The 14,025-nt window shown below is 57.9% G+C and overlaps 1 protein-coding gene across 4 annotated transcripts; it reads right to left on the reverse strand.

Moving 5' to 3' along the window:
* Positions 1 to 2,108: 2,108 nt before the first annotated feature.
* On the reverse strand, positions 2,109 to 13,786 carry FOSB (FosB proto-oncogene, AP-1 transcription factor subunit). 4 transcript variants are annotated; one of them, XR_014186549.1, is made up of 5 exons: positions 12,767 to 13,784; positions 9,493 to 9,789; positions 9,293 to 9,400; positions 3,629 to 6,310; positions 2,109 to 3,449 (listed from the first exon to the last, which is right to left on the reverse strand). XR_014186549.1 is itself a non-coding variant. In XM_082077057.1 (5 exons), exons 1-5 carry the CDS (start codon positions 12,890 to 12,892, stop codon positions 5,884 to 5,886), a joined length of 777 nt encoding a protein of 258 aa, XP_081933183.1. In that variant the 5' UTR covers positions 12,893 to 13,786; the 3' UTR covers positions 2,109 to 5,883. The 4 variants fall into 4 exon arrangements, 2 of the variants coding, with proteins under 2 accessions (XP_081933183.1, XP_081933182.1); XR_014186550.1 differs by having other exon boundaries at positions 3,587 to 6,310; XM_082077057.1 differs by having other exon boundaries at positions 2,109 to 5,949; positions 6,131 to 6,310; positions 12,767 to 13,786.
* Between the last annotated feature and the right edge of the window lie 239 nt (positions 13,787 to 14,025).

Genomic DNA, 14,025 nt, shown 5'->3' on the forward strand with positions numbered 1-14,025 from the left:
GTCCCCATATCTGTGTGTCCCCAAGGGTCTCCTTGTCCCCATGTCTGTGTCCCCAAGGGGCTCATTGTCCCCATGTCTCGATGTCCCCAATGCTCCTTGTCCCCATATCCTGGTGTCCCCATGTCTCCTTGTCCCCATGTCTGTGTGTCCCCATGTCTGTGTCCCCAAGGTTCTCCTTGTCCCCATGTCTGTGTGTCCCCATGTCCTGGTGTCCCCATGTCTGTGTCCCCAAGGGGCTCCTTGTCCCCATGTCTGTGTGTCCCCAATGCTCCTTGTCCCCATGTCTGTGTGTCCCCATGTCTGTGTCCCCAAGGTTCTCCTTGTCCCCATGTCAGTGTCCCCAAATGTCTCCTTGTCCCCAAGTCTTGGTGTCCCCAAGGCTCCTTGTCCCCATGTCTGTGTCCCTAAGGGTCTCCTTGTCCCCATGTCCTGGTGTCCCCATGGCTGTGTCCCCATGGCTGTGTGTCACCAAAGCTTCTTGTCCCTGTGTCTCTGTGTCCCCATGTCTGGGTGTCCCCATGTCCGGTTGTCCCCATGTCTGTGTCCCTAAGGGTCATTTGTCCCCACGTCACTGTGTCCCCACGTCTCTGTGTCCCCATGTCCGTGTGTCCCCATGTCCATGTGTCCCCAAGGGTCTCCTTGTCCCCATGTCCTGGTGTCCCCATGTCTGTGTCCCTAAGGGTCATCTTGTCCCCATGTCTGTGTGTCCCCATATCTGTGTGTCCCCATGTCTCAGTGTCCCCATGTCTGTGTGTCCCCAAGGGCTCCGTGTCCCCATGTCCGTGTGTCCCCAAGGGTCTCCTTGTCCCCATGTCTGTGTCCCTAAGGGTCATCTTGTCCCCATGTCTGTGTGTCCCCATATCTGTGTGTCCCCAAGGGTCTCCTTGTCCCCATGTCTGTGTCCCCAAGGGGCTCATTGTCCCCATGTCTCGGTGTCCCCAATGCTCCTTGTCCCCATGTCCTGGTGTCCCCATGTCTGTGTGTCCCCATGTCTGTGTCCCCAAATGTCTCCTTGTCCCCAAGTCTTGGTGTCCCCAAGGCTCCTTGTCCCCATGTCTGTGTCCCTAAGGGTCTCCTTGTCCCCATGTCCTGGTGTCCCCATGGCTGTGTCCCCATGGCTGTGTGTCACCAAAGCTTCTTGTCCCTGTGTCTCTGTGTCCCCATGTCTGGGTGTCCCCATGTCCGGTTGTCCCCATGTCTGTGTCCCTAAGGGTCATTTGTCCCCACGTCACTGTGTCCCCACGTCTCTGTGTCCCCATGTCCATGTGTCCCCAAGGGTCTCCTTGTCCCCATGTCCTGGTGTCCCCATGTCTGTGTCCCTAAGGGTCATCTTGTCCCCATGTCTGTGTGTCCCCATGTCTCCTTGTCCCCAAGGTTCTCCTTGTCCCCATGTCTGTGTCCCCAATGCTCCTTGTCCCCAAGTCTTGGTGTCCCCAAGGCTCCTTGTCCCCATGTCTGTGTCCCTAAGGGTCATCTTGTCCCCATGTCTGTGTGTCCCCATGTCTGTGTGTCCCCAAGGGGTTCATTGTCCCCATGTCTCGGTGTCCCCAATGCTCCTTGTCCCCATGTCCTGGTGTCCCCATGTCTCCTTGTCCCCATGTCTGTGTGTCCCTAAGAGTCATCTTGTCCCCATGTCTGTCTCTCCCCATGTCTGTGTGTCCCCAAGGCTCCTTGTCCCCATGTCTGTGTGTCCCCATGTCTCCTTGTCCCCATGTGTGTGTCCCCATGTCTCCTTGTCCCCATGTCTGTGTCCCCAAATGTCTCCTTGTCCCCAAGTCTTGGTGTCCCCAAGGCTCCTTGTCCCCATGTCTGTGTCCCTAAGGGTCATCTTGTCCCCATGTCTGTGTGTCCCCATGTCTCCTTGTCCCCATGTCTGTGTCCCCAAGGGGCTCATTGTCCCCATGTCTCGATGTCCCCAATGCTCCTTGTCCCCATATCCTGGTGTCCCCATGTCTCCTTGTCCCCATGTCTGTGTGTCCCCAAGGGTCTCCATGTCCCCATATCTATGTCCCCAAGGCTCCTTGTCCCCATGTCTATGTCCCCACATCCCCATGTCCCCCCATTGGCCACCCCCCAAGTGACAAAGACAACACGAGGTGACGACGGGGGGCGGGGGGGTCGATCCGAAGCTGCTTTATTGGCCACGTCGGGTTGGGGACAAGCACAGGGGACCAAGGTGTCCCCAAGACCGGGTCACAAACACAGCACAGGCAATTAATCATCATCATTATTAATTACAATAATAAAAAATTAAACATCTCCCGGGGGGGTCGGCGGCCCCCACGCAACAAAAATATATATAATATATAATATATAGAGAGAAAACAGAGTCGATGCTGGCGAAGCTCGGTGACACCAGATTGGGGACGGCGCAGGGTTGGGGACACCGGTGTCACCCATGCAGGAAGGGGGGGGACACGGAGCTGTTCACATTTGGGGGTGGGGACAAGCGGGATGGGCGCCCACCAAAGGTTGGGGGTGTTGGGGGGGTCACCTGGTGGCCCAGAGGTGGAGGTGGGTGGGGACGGCTAAGGAGGGGGGGGACATCGAGGGGGACACGGGGGGGACATCGCCAGGTGATGGGGGTGATGCCAGGAGCATGGGGACGCAATGGGGACATCTCCAAAGTGATGGAGATGCTGCGAGGACCATGGGGACACAATGGGGACATCTCCAAAGTGATGGAGATGCTGCGAGGACCATGGGGACACAATGGGGACATCTCCAGAGTGATGGAGATGCTATGGGGACACAGTGGGGACATCTCCGAAGTGATGGAGATGCTGCAAGGACCATGGGGACATCTCCAAAGTGATGGAGATGCTGTGAGGACCATGGGGACATCTCCGAAGTGATGGAGATGCTGCAAGGACCATGGGGACGCAGTGGGGACATCTCCAAAGTGGTGGAGATGATGTGGGGACCACGGGGACACAATGGGGACATCTCCAGGTGATGGAGATGTTGCGATGACCCACCTAAGGACGGTGGGGACACAATGGGGACATCCCCAAGTTAATGGAGATGCTGCGAGGACCATGGGGACATCTCCAAAGTGATGGAGATGCTGCAAGGACCATGGGGACACAATGGGGACATCTCCAAAGTGATGGAGATGCTATGGGGACACAATGGGGACATCTCCGAAGTGATGGAGATGCTGCAAGGACCATGGGGATGCAATGGGGACATCTCCAGGTGATGGAGATGTTGCGATGACCCACCTAAGGATAGTGGGGACACAGTGGGGACACAATGGGGACATCTCCAAAGTGATGGAGATGCTGCGAGGACCATGGGGACGCAATGGGGACATCTCCAAAGTGATGGAGATGCTATGGGGACACAGTGGGGACATCTCCAAAGTGATGGAGATGCTGCAAGGACCATGGGGACACAATGGGGACATCTCCAAAGTGATGGAGATGCTGTGAGGACCATGGGGACATCTCCAAAGTGATGGAGATGCTGCAAGGACCCACCTAAGGACAGTGGGGACACGGTGGGGACACAGTGGGGACATCTCCAAAGTGATGGAGATGCTGTGAGGACCCACCTAAGGACAGTGGGGACATGGTGGGGACACAATGGGGACATCTCCAAAGTGATGGAGATGCTATGGGGACACAATGGGGACATCTCCAAAGTGATGGAGATGCTGTGAGGACCATGGGGACATCTCCAAAGTGATGGAGATGCTGCAAGGACCCACCTAAGGACAGTGGGGACACGGTGGGGACACAGTGGGGACATCTCCAAAGTGATGGAGATGCTGTGAGGACCCACCTAAGGACAGTGGGGACACAGTGGGGACACAATGGGGACATCTCCAAAGTGATGGAGATGCTGCGAGGACCATGGGGACACAATGGGGACATCTCCAAAGTGATGGAGATACGGCAAGGACCCACCTAAGGACAGTGGGGACACGGTGGGGACATAATGGGGACATCTCCAAAGTGATGGAGATGCTGCAAGGACCCACCTAAGGACAGTGGGGACATGGTGGGGACACAATGGGGACATCTCCAAAGTGATGGAGATGCTGCAAGGACCATGGGGACATCTCCAGGTGATGGAGATGTTGCGATGACCCACCTAAGAACAGTGGGGACATGGTGGGGACACAATGGGGACATCTCCAAAGTGATGAAGATGCTGCGAGGACCATGGGGACACAATGGGGACATCTCCAAAGTGATGGAGATGCTGCAAAGACCATGGGGACATCTCCAAAGTGATGAAGATGCTGTGAGGACCATGGGGACATCTCCAGGTGATGAAGATGCTGCAAAGACCCCATAGAGTGGTGGCACAGCCACCTCTAAGGTGACCAAGGTGCCACGTGGACCCTCCTCTGGGAGGATGGAGATGCCGGGGACATCTCCAGTGTAACCGAAGTGACAGAGGGACCTTCCCAGGGTCAGCGAGATCAGGTGGGGACATCTCCAAGATGCAGGAGATGGTGGATGAACCCCCATGAGATGATGGGGATTGGACTAAGGTGGTGGTGGCAATTGGGTTGGAACATCTCCAGAAGGATGGAGAACCCCATGAGATGATGGGGATTGGGGACAAGACACTGTGGGTTGGTGGCAATCGGTCAGAACATCTCCAGAAGGATGGAGAACCCCCATGAGACAATGGGGATTAGATTAAGGTGATGGAGATACTGAAGGAACCTTCCCCAGGTGGTGACAATTGGTCGGAACATCTCCAGAAGGATGGAGAACCCCCATGAGATGATGGGGATTGGGGACAGACACCATGGGGACCATCCCGGGGTGGTGGTAATTGGTCAGAACATCTCCAGAAGGATGGAGAACCCCATGAGACGATGGGGATTGGACTAAGGTGGTGGTGGCAATTGGGTTGGAACATCTCCAGAAGGATGGAGAACCCCATGAGATGATGGGGATTGGGGACAGACACCATGGGGACCATCCCGGGGTGGTGGTAATTGGTCGGAACATCTCCAGAAGGATGGAGAACCCCCATGAGATGATGGGGATTGGGGACAGACACCATGGGGACCATCCCGGGGTGGTGGTAATTGGTCAGAACATCTCCAGAAGGATGGAGAACCCCATGAGACAATGGGGATTGGACTAAGGTGGTGGTGGCAATTGGGTTGGAACATCTCCAGAAGGATGGAGAACCCCCATGAGATGATGGGGATTGGGGACAGACACCATGGGGACCATCCCGGGGTGGTGGCAATTGGTCGGAACATCTCCAGAAGGATGGAGAACCCCCTGAGACGATGGGGATTGGACTAAGGTGGTGGTGGCAATTGGGTTGGAACATCTCCAGAAGGATGGAGAACCCCCATGAGATAATGGGGATTGGGGACAGACACCATGGGGACCATCCCGGGGTGGCGGCAATTGGTCGGAACATCTCTAGAAGGATGGAGACACCACAAGGACACCTCCAGAAGGATGGAGAACCCCATGAGATGATGGGGATTGGGGACAGACACCATGGGGACCATCCCGGGGTGGTGGTAATTGGTCGGAACATCTCCAGAAGGATGGAGAACCCCATGAGATGATGGGGATTGGGGACAGACACCATGGGGACCATCCCGGGGTGGTGGTAATCGGTTGGAACATCTCCAGAAGGATGGAGAACCCCCGTGAGATGGCCGAGATGCCACCAGAACAATGGGGACCCCCCATATTCACCTCCAAGACGTCCCCATCATCAACACCCAAAACTCCACGAGCCGACGCCACCTCACCAACCCAACCCATCCAAACCCAAAAAACGGCCCAAAAACCCCCCAAAAAACCACCACCCGGGGAGGGAGAAGGTGCCAAATTTTAAGGGGGGGGTCATTGGGGCCACCCCGAATTCACAACGCGAGGAGCGAGGGAGAATTCAAGGAGTCCGAGGACTGGTCGCTGCTGCTGCTCCGCTGATGTGACGCTCCGCAGGTGGTTCCCTCTGGGTGGGTGAAGACAAACGAAGACGTATAGGTTGGGTTAGGTGACATCGGGGACACCGAGGGGACATCGGGGCCGAAGCAGCAGCTGGGGAAGGGACCCTGGGAGCTCGGTTGATACGGACCCGGGGGGAGGAAGGTGACGGTGTCCACCGCCGGTTCTTCCTTGCTTAAGGTGCTCACCTCGGCGGGGCCGGCGCCCAACGTGGGGACGGCGCCCAAGGTGGTGGGGACGTCCTCAAAGGGGACCTTGCAGGCGGGGGCGTGGGCCACCAAGACGAACTCCAGGCGTTCCTTCTCCTTTTGGAGCTCGGCGATCTCCGACTCCAGTTCGGCTTTTTCCTCCTCCAATTGGTCCGTCTCCTGCTCGGGGGTGAGATTTGGGGACAATGTTGTCACCTCCAGGCCAAGCTTGGGGACATCAACCTCTTGTGGTCACCAGGATGAAGATGTTGCTCCATCCAACATCTCTGATGATCCATATCCCACCCTTGATGTCCCCTGTCATGGGGACAACGTTGTCCCCACCAGCCCAACCTTGGGGACATCAACCTCTCGTGGTCACCAGGATGGGGACATTGCTCCATCCAACATCTCTAATGATCCATATCCCACCCTTGATGTCCTCTGGTCATGGGGACAATGTTGGGGTCTCCATCTGATGTCCTCTGCTCATGGGGACAATGTTGTCCCCACCAGCCCAAGCTTGGGGACATCAGCCTCTTGTGGTCACCAGGATGGGGACGTTGCTCCATCCAACATCTCTGATGATCCATATGCAACCTCTAATGTCTCCTGATCATGGGGACAATGTTGTCCCCTCCATCAGCCCCATATCTCCATCTGTCACGAGCTTAGGGGGTCATTGTCACCTCCAGGCCAAGCTTGGGGACATCAATCTCTTGTGGTCACCAGGATGAAGATGTTGCTCCATCCAACATCTCTGATGATCCATATCCCACCCCTGATGTCCCCTGGTCATGGGCACAGCATTGTCCCCACGTCTCCATCTGATGTCCTCTGGTCATGGGGACAACGTTGTCCCCACCAGCCCAAGCTTGGGGACATCAACCTCTTGTGGTCACCAGGATGAAGATGTTGCTCCACCCAACATCTCTGATGATCCATATCCCACCCCTGATGTCCCCTGGTCATGGGCACAGCATTGTCCCCGTGTCTCCATCTGATGTCCCCTACTCATGGGGACAACGTTGTCCCCTCCAGGCCAATCTTGGGGACATCAACCTCTCGTGGTCTCCAGGATGGGGACATTGCTCCATCCAACATCTCTAATGATCCATATCCCACCCCTGATGTCTCCTGCTCATGGGGACAATGCTGTCCCCATGTCTCCATCTGATGTCCCCTGGTCATGGGGACAACGTTGTCCCCTCCAGGCCAACCTTGGGGACATCAACCTCTTGTGGTCACCAGGATGGGGACGTTGCTCCATCCAACATCTCTGATGATCCATATGCAACCTCTAATGTCTCCTGATCATGGGGACAATGTTGTCCCCTCCATCAGCCCCATATCTCCATCTGTCACCAGCTCAAGGGGTCATTGTCACCTCCAGCCCAAGCCTGGGGACATCAACCTCTTGTGGTCTCCAGGATGGGGACGTTGCTCCATCCAACATCTCTAATGATCCATATGCCACCCCTGATGTCCCCTGGTCATAGGGACAACATTGTCCCCATGAGTGGGGGACATCAGATGAAGACATGGGGACAACGTTGTCACCTCCAGGCCAAGCTTGGGGACATCAACCTCTTGTGGTCTCCAGGATGGGGATGTCGCTCCATCCAACATCTCTAGTGATCCATATTCAACCTCTAATGTCCCCTGGTCATGGGGACAGCATTGTCCCCACGTCTCCATCTGATGTCCTCTGGTCATGGGGACAACGTTGTCCCCACCAGCCCAAGCTTGGGAACATCGACCTCTTGTGGTCACCAGGATGGGGACGTTGCTCCATCCAACATCTCTGATGATCCATATGCAACCTCTAATGTCTCCTGATCATGGGGACAATGTTGTCCCCTCCATCAGCCCCATATCTCCATCTGTCACCAGCTCAAGGGGTCATTGTCACCTCCAGGCCAAGCTTGGGGACATCAACCTCTTGTGGTCTCCAGGATGGGGACGTTGCTCCATCCAACATCTCTAATGATCCATATGCCACCCCTGATGTCCCCTGGTCATAGGGACAACATTGTCCCCATGAGTGGGGGACATCAGATGAAGACATGGGGACAACGTTGTCACCTCCAGGCCAAGCTTGGGGACATCAGCCTCTTGTGGTCTCCAGGATGGGGATGTTGCTCCATCCAACATCTCTAGTGATCCATATTCAACCTCTAATGTCCCCTGGTCACGGGGACAGCATTGTCCCCGTGTCTCCATCTGATGTCCCCTGCTCATGGGGACAACGTTGTCCCCACCAGCCCAAGCTTGGGGACACCAACCTCTTGTGGTGTCCAGGATGGGGATGTTGCTCCATCCAACATCTCTAATGACCCATATCCCACCCCTGATGTCCCCTGCTCATGGGGACAATGCTGTCCCCGTGTCTCCATCTGATGTCCCCTACTCATGGGGACAGCGTTGTCCCCTTCATCCCAAGCTTGGGGACATCAACCTCTTGTGGTCTCCATGATGGGGACGTTGCTCCATCCAACATCTCTAATGACCGATATCCCACCTCTGATGTCCCCTGGTCATGGGGACAATGGTGTCCCCATGTCACCATCTAATGTCACCTAATCATGGGGTCAACATTGTCCCTTCCATCCCAAGCTTCGAGACACCAACCTCTTCTGGTCTCCATGATGGGGACATCGCTCCATCCAACACCTCTAATGATCCATATCCCACCCTTGATGTCCCTTGGTTGTGGGGACAACGTTGTCCCTGTGTCTCCATCTCATGTCTCCATCTCGTGTCTCCATCTCATGTCCCTACTCATGGGGACAACATTGTCCCCGTGTCTCCATCTGATGTCCCCTACTCATGGGGACAACATTGTCCCCTCCATCCCAAGCTTGGAGACACCAACCTCTTCTGGTCTCCATGATGGGGACATCACTCCATCCAACATCTCCAATGATCCATATGCCACCCCTGGTCGTGGGGACAACATTGTCCCCCTTCCACTGTCCCTCACCCGTGGGGACACCGCCATCCCCTTCCCATGTCCCCATGGCCTTGGGGACACCAAACCCCCCCATGGACCCCCCCCTATAGCCATCACCCCATCTCCCCATAACGTCCCCAAGCTGTTGTGTCCATCAACCGCGGCGCCACCGCATTGTCCCCAACGTCCCCAAGGTCCCCACCACTCACCGCCTGCAGCCGGTCCGTCAACTCCCGGCGCCGGTTCCGGCATTTGGCCGCCGCCAACTTGTTCCTCTCGCGCCGCACCCTCCTCTTCTCCTCCTCCTCCGGCGTCAACTGCGCGGGTGACAATGACAATCAGCCCCTTTGTCCCCAAGGTCCCATGGGTGGGGGTGGAGGGGACGAGGGGACACGGGGACGCCACTCACCGTCTCCTCGCGGCTGCGGCGCGGCCGGGCGCGGGTGGCGCGCGGTGGCGGCGCCACCGTCCCCGTGGCGAACGTCCCCAAGCCCGGCGTGGAGTAACTGGGTCCCGGGAGGTCGTAGGGGTCGACGGGTGGGGGTGGCGGCGGCGGGTGGGGGGGTTGGTGGGCCATGGGTGTCCCCGATTGGGCCACCGAGGAGATGAGCGTGGGTTGGACGAGCCACTGCAGGTCCTGGCTGGTGGTGATGGCCGTCACCGTGGGGACGAAGGAGCCGGGCATGTCCCCAAGGCCGCTGCACTCCTGGGGGGACAATGGGGGTTAGAGGGGGGGGGTGGGGATGGGGGGGCTGGCCCGAGTCGCATGGGGGTGGGTGGTGTCACTGTGGTGGGGTGGCCTTGTGACAATGGGATGACAATGTCCTGGTGGCACTGGGACCAACAATGTCCTTGTGACAATGGGACCAATGCACGATGTCCTTGTGACACTGACACCAACAATGTCCTTGTGGCACTGGGACCAACAACGTCCTCGTGACACCAGGACCAATGCACAGTGTCCTTGTGACACTGGGACCAACAATGTCCTTGTGACAATGGGATGACAATGTCCTGGTGGCACTGGGACCAACAATGTCCTTGTGACAATGGGACCAACAACGTCCTCGTGACAATGGGACCAACAATGTCCTCGTGACAATGGGACCAATGCACAATGTCCCTGTGACACTGGGACCGACAATGTCCTTGTGACACTGGGACCGATGCTCAATGTCCTTGTGACACTGACACCGACAACGTCCTTGTGACACTGGGACCAATGCACAGTCTCCTCGTGACACTGGGACCGACAACATCCTTGTGACACTGGGACCCACAATGTCCTTGTGACACCGGGACCAATGCACAATGTCCTTGTGACACTGACACCAACAACGTCCTTGTGACACCGGGACCGATGCTCAATGTCCTTGTGACACTGACACCAACAATGTCCTTGTGACACCAGGACCAATGCTCAATGTCCTGGTGACACTGGGACCAATGCGCGATGTCCTGGTGACACTGGGACCAACAACGTCCTTGTGACACTGGGACCAATGCACGATGTCCTTGTGACACTGACACCGACAATGTCCGTCTGACACTGACACCGACAATGTCCGTCTGACACTGACACCAATGCACAATGTCCTTGTGACACTGGGACCAATGCACAACGTCTTCGTGACACCGGGACCAACGATGTCCTCGTGACACCAGGACCAATGCACGATGTCCTTGTGACACTGGGACCGACAATGTCCTCGTGACACTGGGACCAATGCTCAATGTCCTTGTGACACCGGGACCAACAACGTCCTCGTGACACCGGGACCAATGCACAATGTCCTTGTGACACTGGGACCCACAACGTCCTCGTGACACCGGGACCAATGCTCAATGTCCTTGTGACACTGACACCAACAATGTCCTTGTGACGATGACATCAATGCTCAATGTCCTTGTGACACTGGGACCAACAACGTCCTTGTGACACCGGGACTGACAATGTCCTCGTGACACCGGGACCAATGCACAATGGCCTCGTGACACCGGGACCAATGCACAATGGCCTCGTGACACTGGGACTGACAATGTCCTTGTGACAACGGGACTGACAACGTCCCTGTGACACTGACACCAACAACGTCCTCATGACACTGGGACCAATGCACAACGTCCTCGTGACACTGGGACCAATGCTCAATGTCCCTGTGACACTGACACCAACAATGTCCTTGTGACACTGGGACCAACAACGTCCTTGTGACACTGACACCAACAATGTTCTTGTGACACCGGGACCAATGCACAATGTCCTTGTGACACTGACACCAACAATGTTCTTGTGACACCGGGACCAATGCACAATGTCCTTGTGACACTGACACCAACAATGTCCTCGTGACACCGGGACCAATGCACAATGTCCTTGTGACACTGACACCGACAATGTCCTTGTGACAATGACATCAATGCTCAATGTCCTTGTGACACTGGGACCAACAACGTCCTCGTGACACCGGGACCAATGCACAATGTCCTTGTGACACTGACACCAACAACGTCCTTGTGACACTGGGACCGATGCTCAACGTCCTTGTGACACTGACACCGACAATGTCCTTGTGACACTGGGACCAATGCACAACGTCCTGGTGACACTGACAATGTCCTGGTGACACTGACAATATCCCTGCGACACTGACAATGGGGGGGTTGCACGGGGCCCCCCCATTTGCACTGGGACACCCCCAGTTGCACCAGGACCCCCTGAACTGGGAGGGGGGGGTCACACAGGGATCCCCCCAGTTGCACCAGGACCCAATGGGGGGGTTTAATGAAGTCCCCCCATTTGCACTGGGACACCCCCAGTTGCACCAGGACCCAATGGGGGGGGTTGCACGGGACCCCCATCCAATAGAGGGGTTGCCTGGGCCGCCCCCCCCATGTGCATTAAGACACCCCCAGTTCACTGGAACCCAATGGGGGGGTTACACGCCCCCCTCCCCAATTACACTGGGACCCAATGTGGGTTTGCACGGGGCCCCCCCATTTGCACTGGGACACCCCCAGTTGCACCAGGACCCAATGGGGGGGTTTAATGGAGCCCCCCCATTTGCACTGGGAGACCCCCAGTTGCACCAGGACCCAATGGGGGGGTTTAATGGAGCCCCCCCCCCCCCATTTGCACTGGGACACCCCCAGTTGCACCAGGACCCAATGGGGGGGTTTAATGGAGCCCCCCCCCCATTTGCACTGGGACACCCCCAGTTGCACCGGAACCAATGGGGGGGTTTAATGGAGCCCCCCCATTTGCACTGGGACACCCCCAGTTGCACCGGGACCCAATGGGGGATTAACGGGACCCCCCCATTTGCACCGGGACCCCCTGAACCGGGGGGGGGGGAGAGAATCGCACAGTGACCGCCCCCCCCATCCACCAGCGCGCCACCGCGGGGAGGGGGCGTGGCCAACCACCAGCGCGCCTCAGCCAATCAGCGCGCCTCGGGGGCGTGGCCGCGCCTTGAGGGAGGCGTGGCCCGTCACCCTTAGCAACAAAGCGGGGGGGGGAGGCGGCGGCGGTTCCAAAATAAACCCCGCGCTGGCGCGCGCCCCGTACGCGCGCTGCGTCATCACGGAGGGTTCCCGCGCGTCACGCGTTTACGCACGACCCCGCCCACCCCTCGCCCAACCCCGCCCCCTGGTGGCCCCCGGAGGGGGGTAAACGCACTGACCTGCGCGGCCGCCGCCGCTCCGGGGCTCCCGAAGGAATCGACCGACGAAAGGTACTGAGATTCGGCCGAAGGGGACGAGCTGCAACGGGAACCGGAGTCGTAATCACCGGGGAAACCTTGGTACATGGCCCCGGGGGCGCGGGGGGGGCCGCCCCGCCACGCCAAGGCTGCGGGGGGTCAGGCGACCGGCATCCCGGTGGACCGAGCGACCCCCGTTCAGCCGCTCCGAGCCCCGGTTCGGCGGGACGAAGCGCCGGTGCAGCCGGTGCAGCCTCCGGTTGGCCGCTACGAGCCCCGGTGGATCGGTCCCCAAGCTCCGCTTCGCTGGTGCAAAGTCCCGGTGTGTTCCTACGACCCCCCGGTATCTCCGGTTGGCCGGTGTAAAGTCCCGTTTGGCCTCTAGAAGCTCCGGTAAATCCCTTTCGCAGGCTGCGGTTCAACCGCTGCGAGCCCCGGTATCTCCGGTTCGCCGGTCCAAAGTCCCGTTTGGCCTCTAGAAGCTCCGGTAAATCCCTTTCGCAGGCTGCGGTTCAACCGCTGCGAGCCCCGGTATCTCCGGTTCGTTCGCTATAAACCCCGGTGCATCCGTCCGAGCCTCCGGTTCGCCGCCACAAAGCGCCGTTATAAGCCCCGGTGCGTCCGTTCCCAAGCCCCGTTCCGCCTCTACGAACCCCGCTCCATCCGTTCCCAGCCTCCGCTTGGCTCCCACAACGTCCCGCTTCGCCGGTATAAAGTTCCGCAAGCCCCGTTAAATCCTTTCCCGGTCTCCGGTTCTCCGGTGCAATGTCCCGTTTGGTCGCTTCAAGCTCCGGTAAATCCCTTTGGAGGCTCCGGTTGAGCCGTTACGAGGCCCCGCTACATCCGTTCCATCCAAAACGATCCAAAAACCCGTATAATATAATAAAAAGCTCCCGGTAAAACTCTCTCCCGCCGCCGTTTCCCCCCGGTCTCCGCTTTTTATGAATGAACTCGCTCGCCGCCGCGCGCGCCGCTTTATACGGCGGCGCCCCGCCCCCTGCGCTGACGTCACAACCCCCGCCGCCGCTTCCCGGGGACCCCCGGGACCCCCCCGAGCGCTCCGTCCCCGTTTCCTCCGTTCCCTCCGTCGTTTTGAACCCCCAGGAACCGCCGCCGCCGTTAAGAGGCTCCGCTACGGGTGGGAAAACGGGGGGGATCCCTCGCCCCGCCCCTCCGGAGTTCCTGTGACGCAATTAGCCATATATGGGCTTGTCTCGGTGTGTTTGTTTGGTATCCTAGCA

The sequence above is a fragment of the Streptopelia decaocto genome, assembly GCF_964273445.1.
Source record: "Streptopelia decaocto genome assembly, contig: HAP1_SCAFFOLD_1229, whole genome shotgun sequence".
NCBI lineage: Eukaryota > Metazoa > Chordata > Aves > Columbiformes > Columbidae > Streptopelia > Streptopelia decaocto.

Excerpts from the sequence above, each read along its gene's own strand:
- FOSB (XM_082077056.1), bottom strand. The coding sequence starts at position 12,892 with ATGTACCAAGGTTTCCCCGGTGATTACGACTCCGGTTCCCGTTGCAGC. Across the intron at positions 9,790-12,766 it reads GAGCGGCGGCGGCCGCGCAG|GAGTGCAGCGGCCTTGGGGA; the intron begins GTCAGTGCGTTT and ends TTGTCCCCCCAG. Across the intron at positions 9,401-9,492 it reads GCCGCAGCCGCGAGGAGACG|TTGACGCCGGAGGAGGAGGA; the intron begins GTGAGTGGCGTC and ends TCACCCGCGCAG.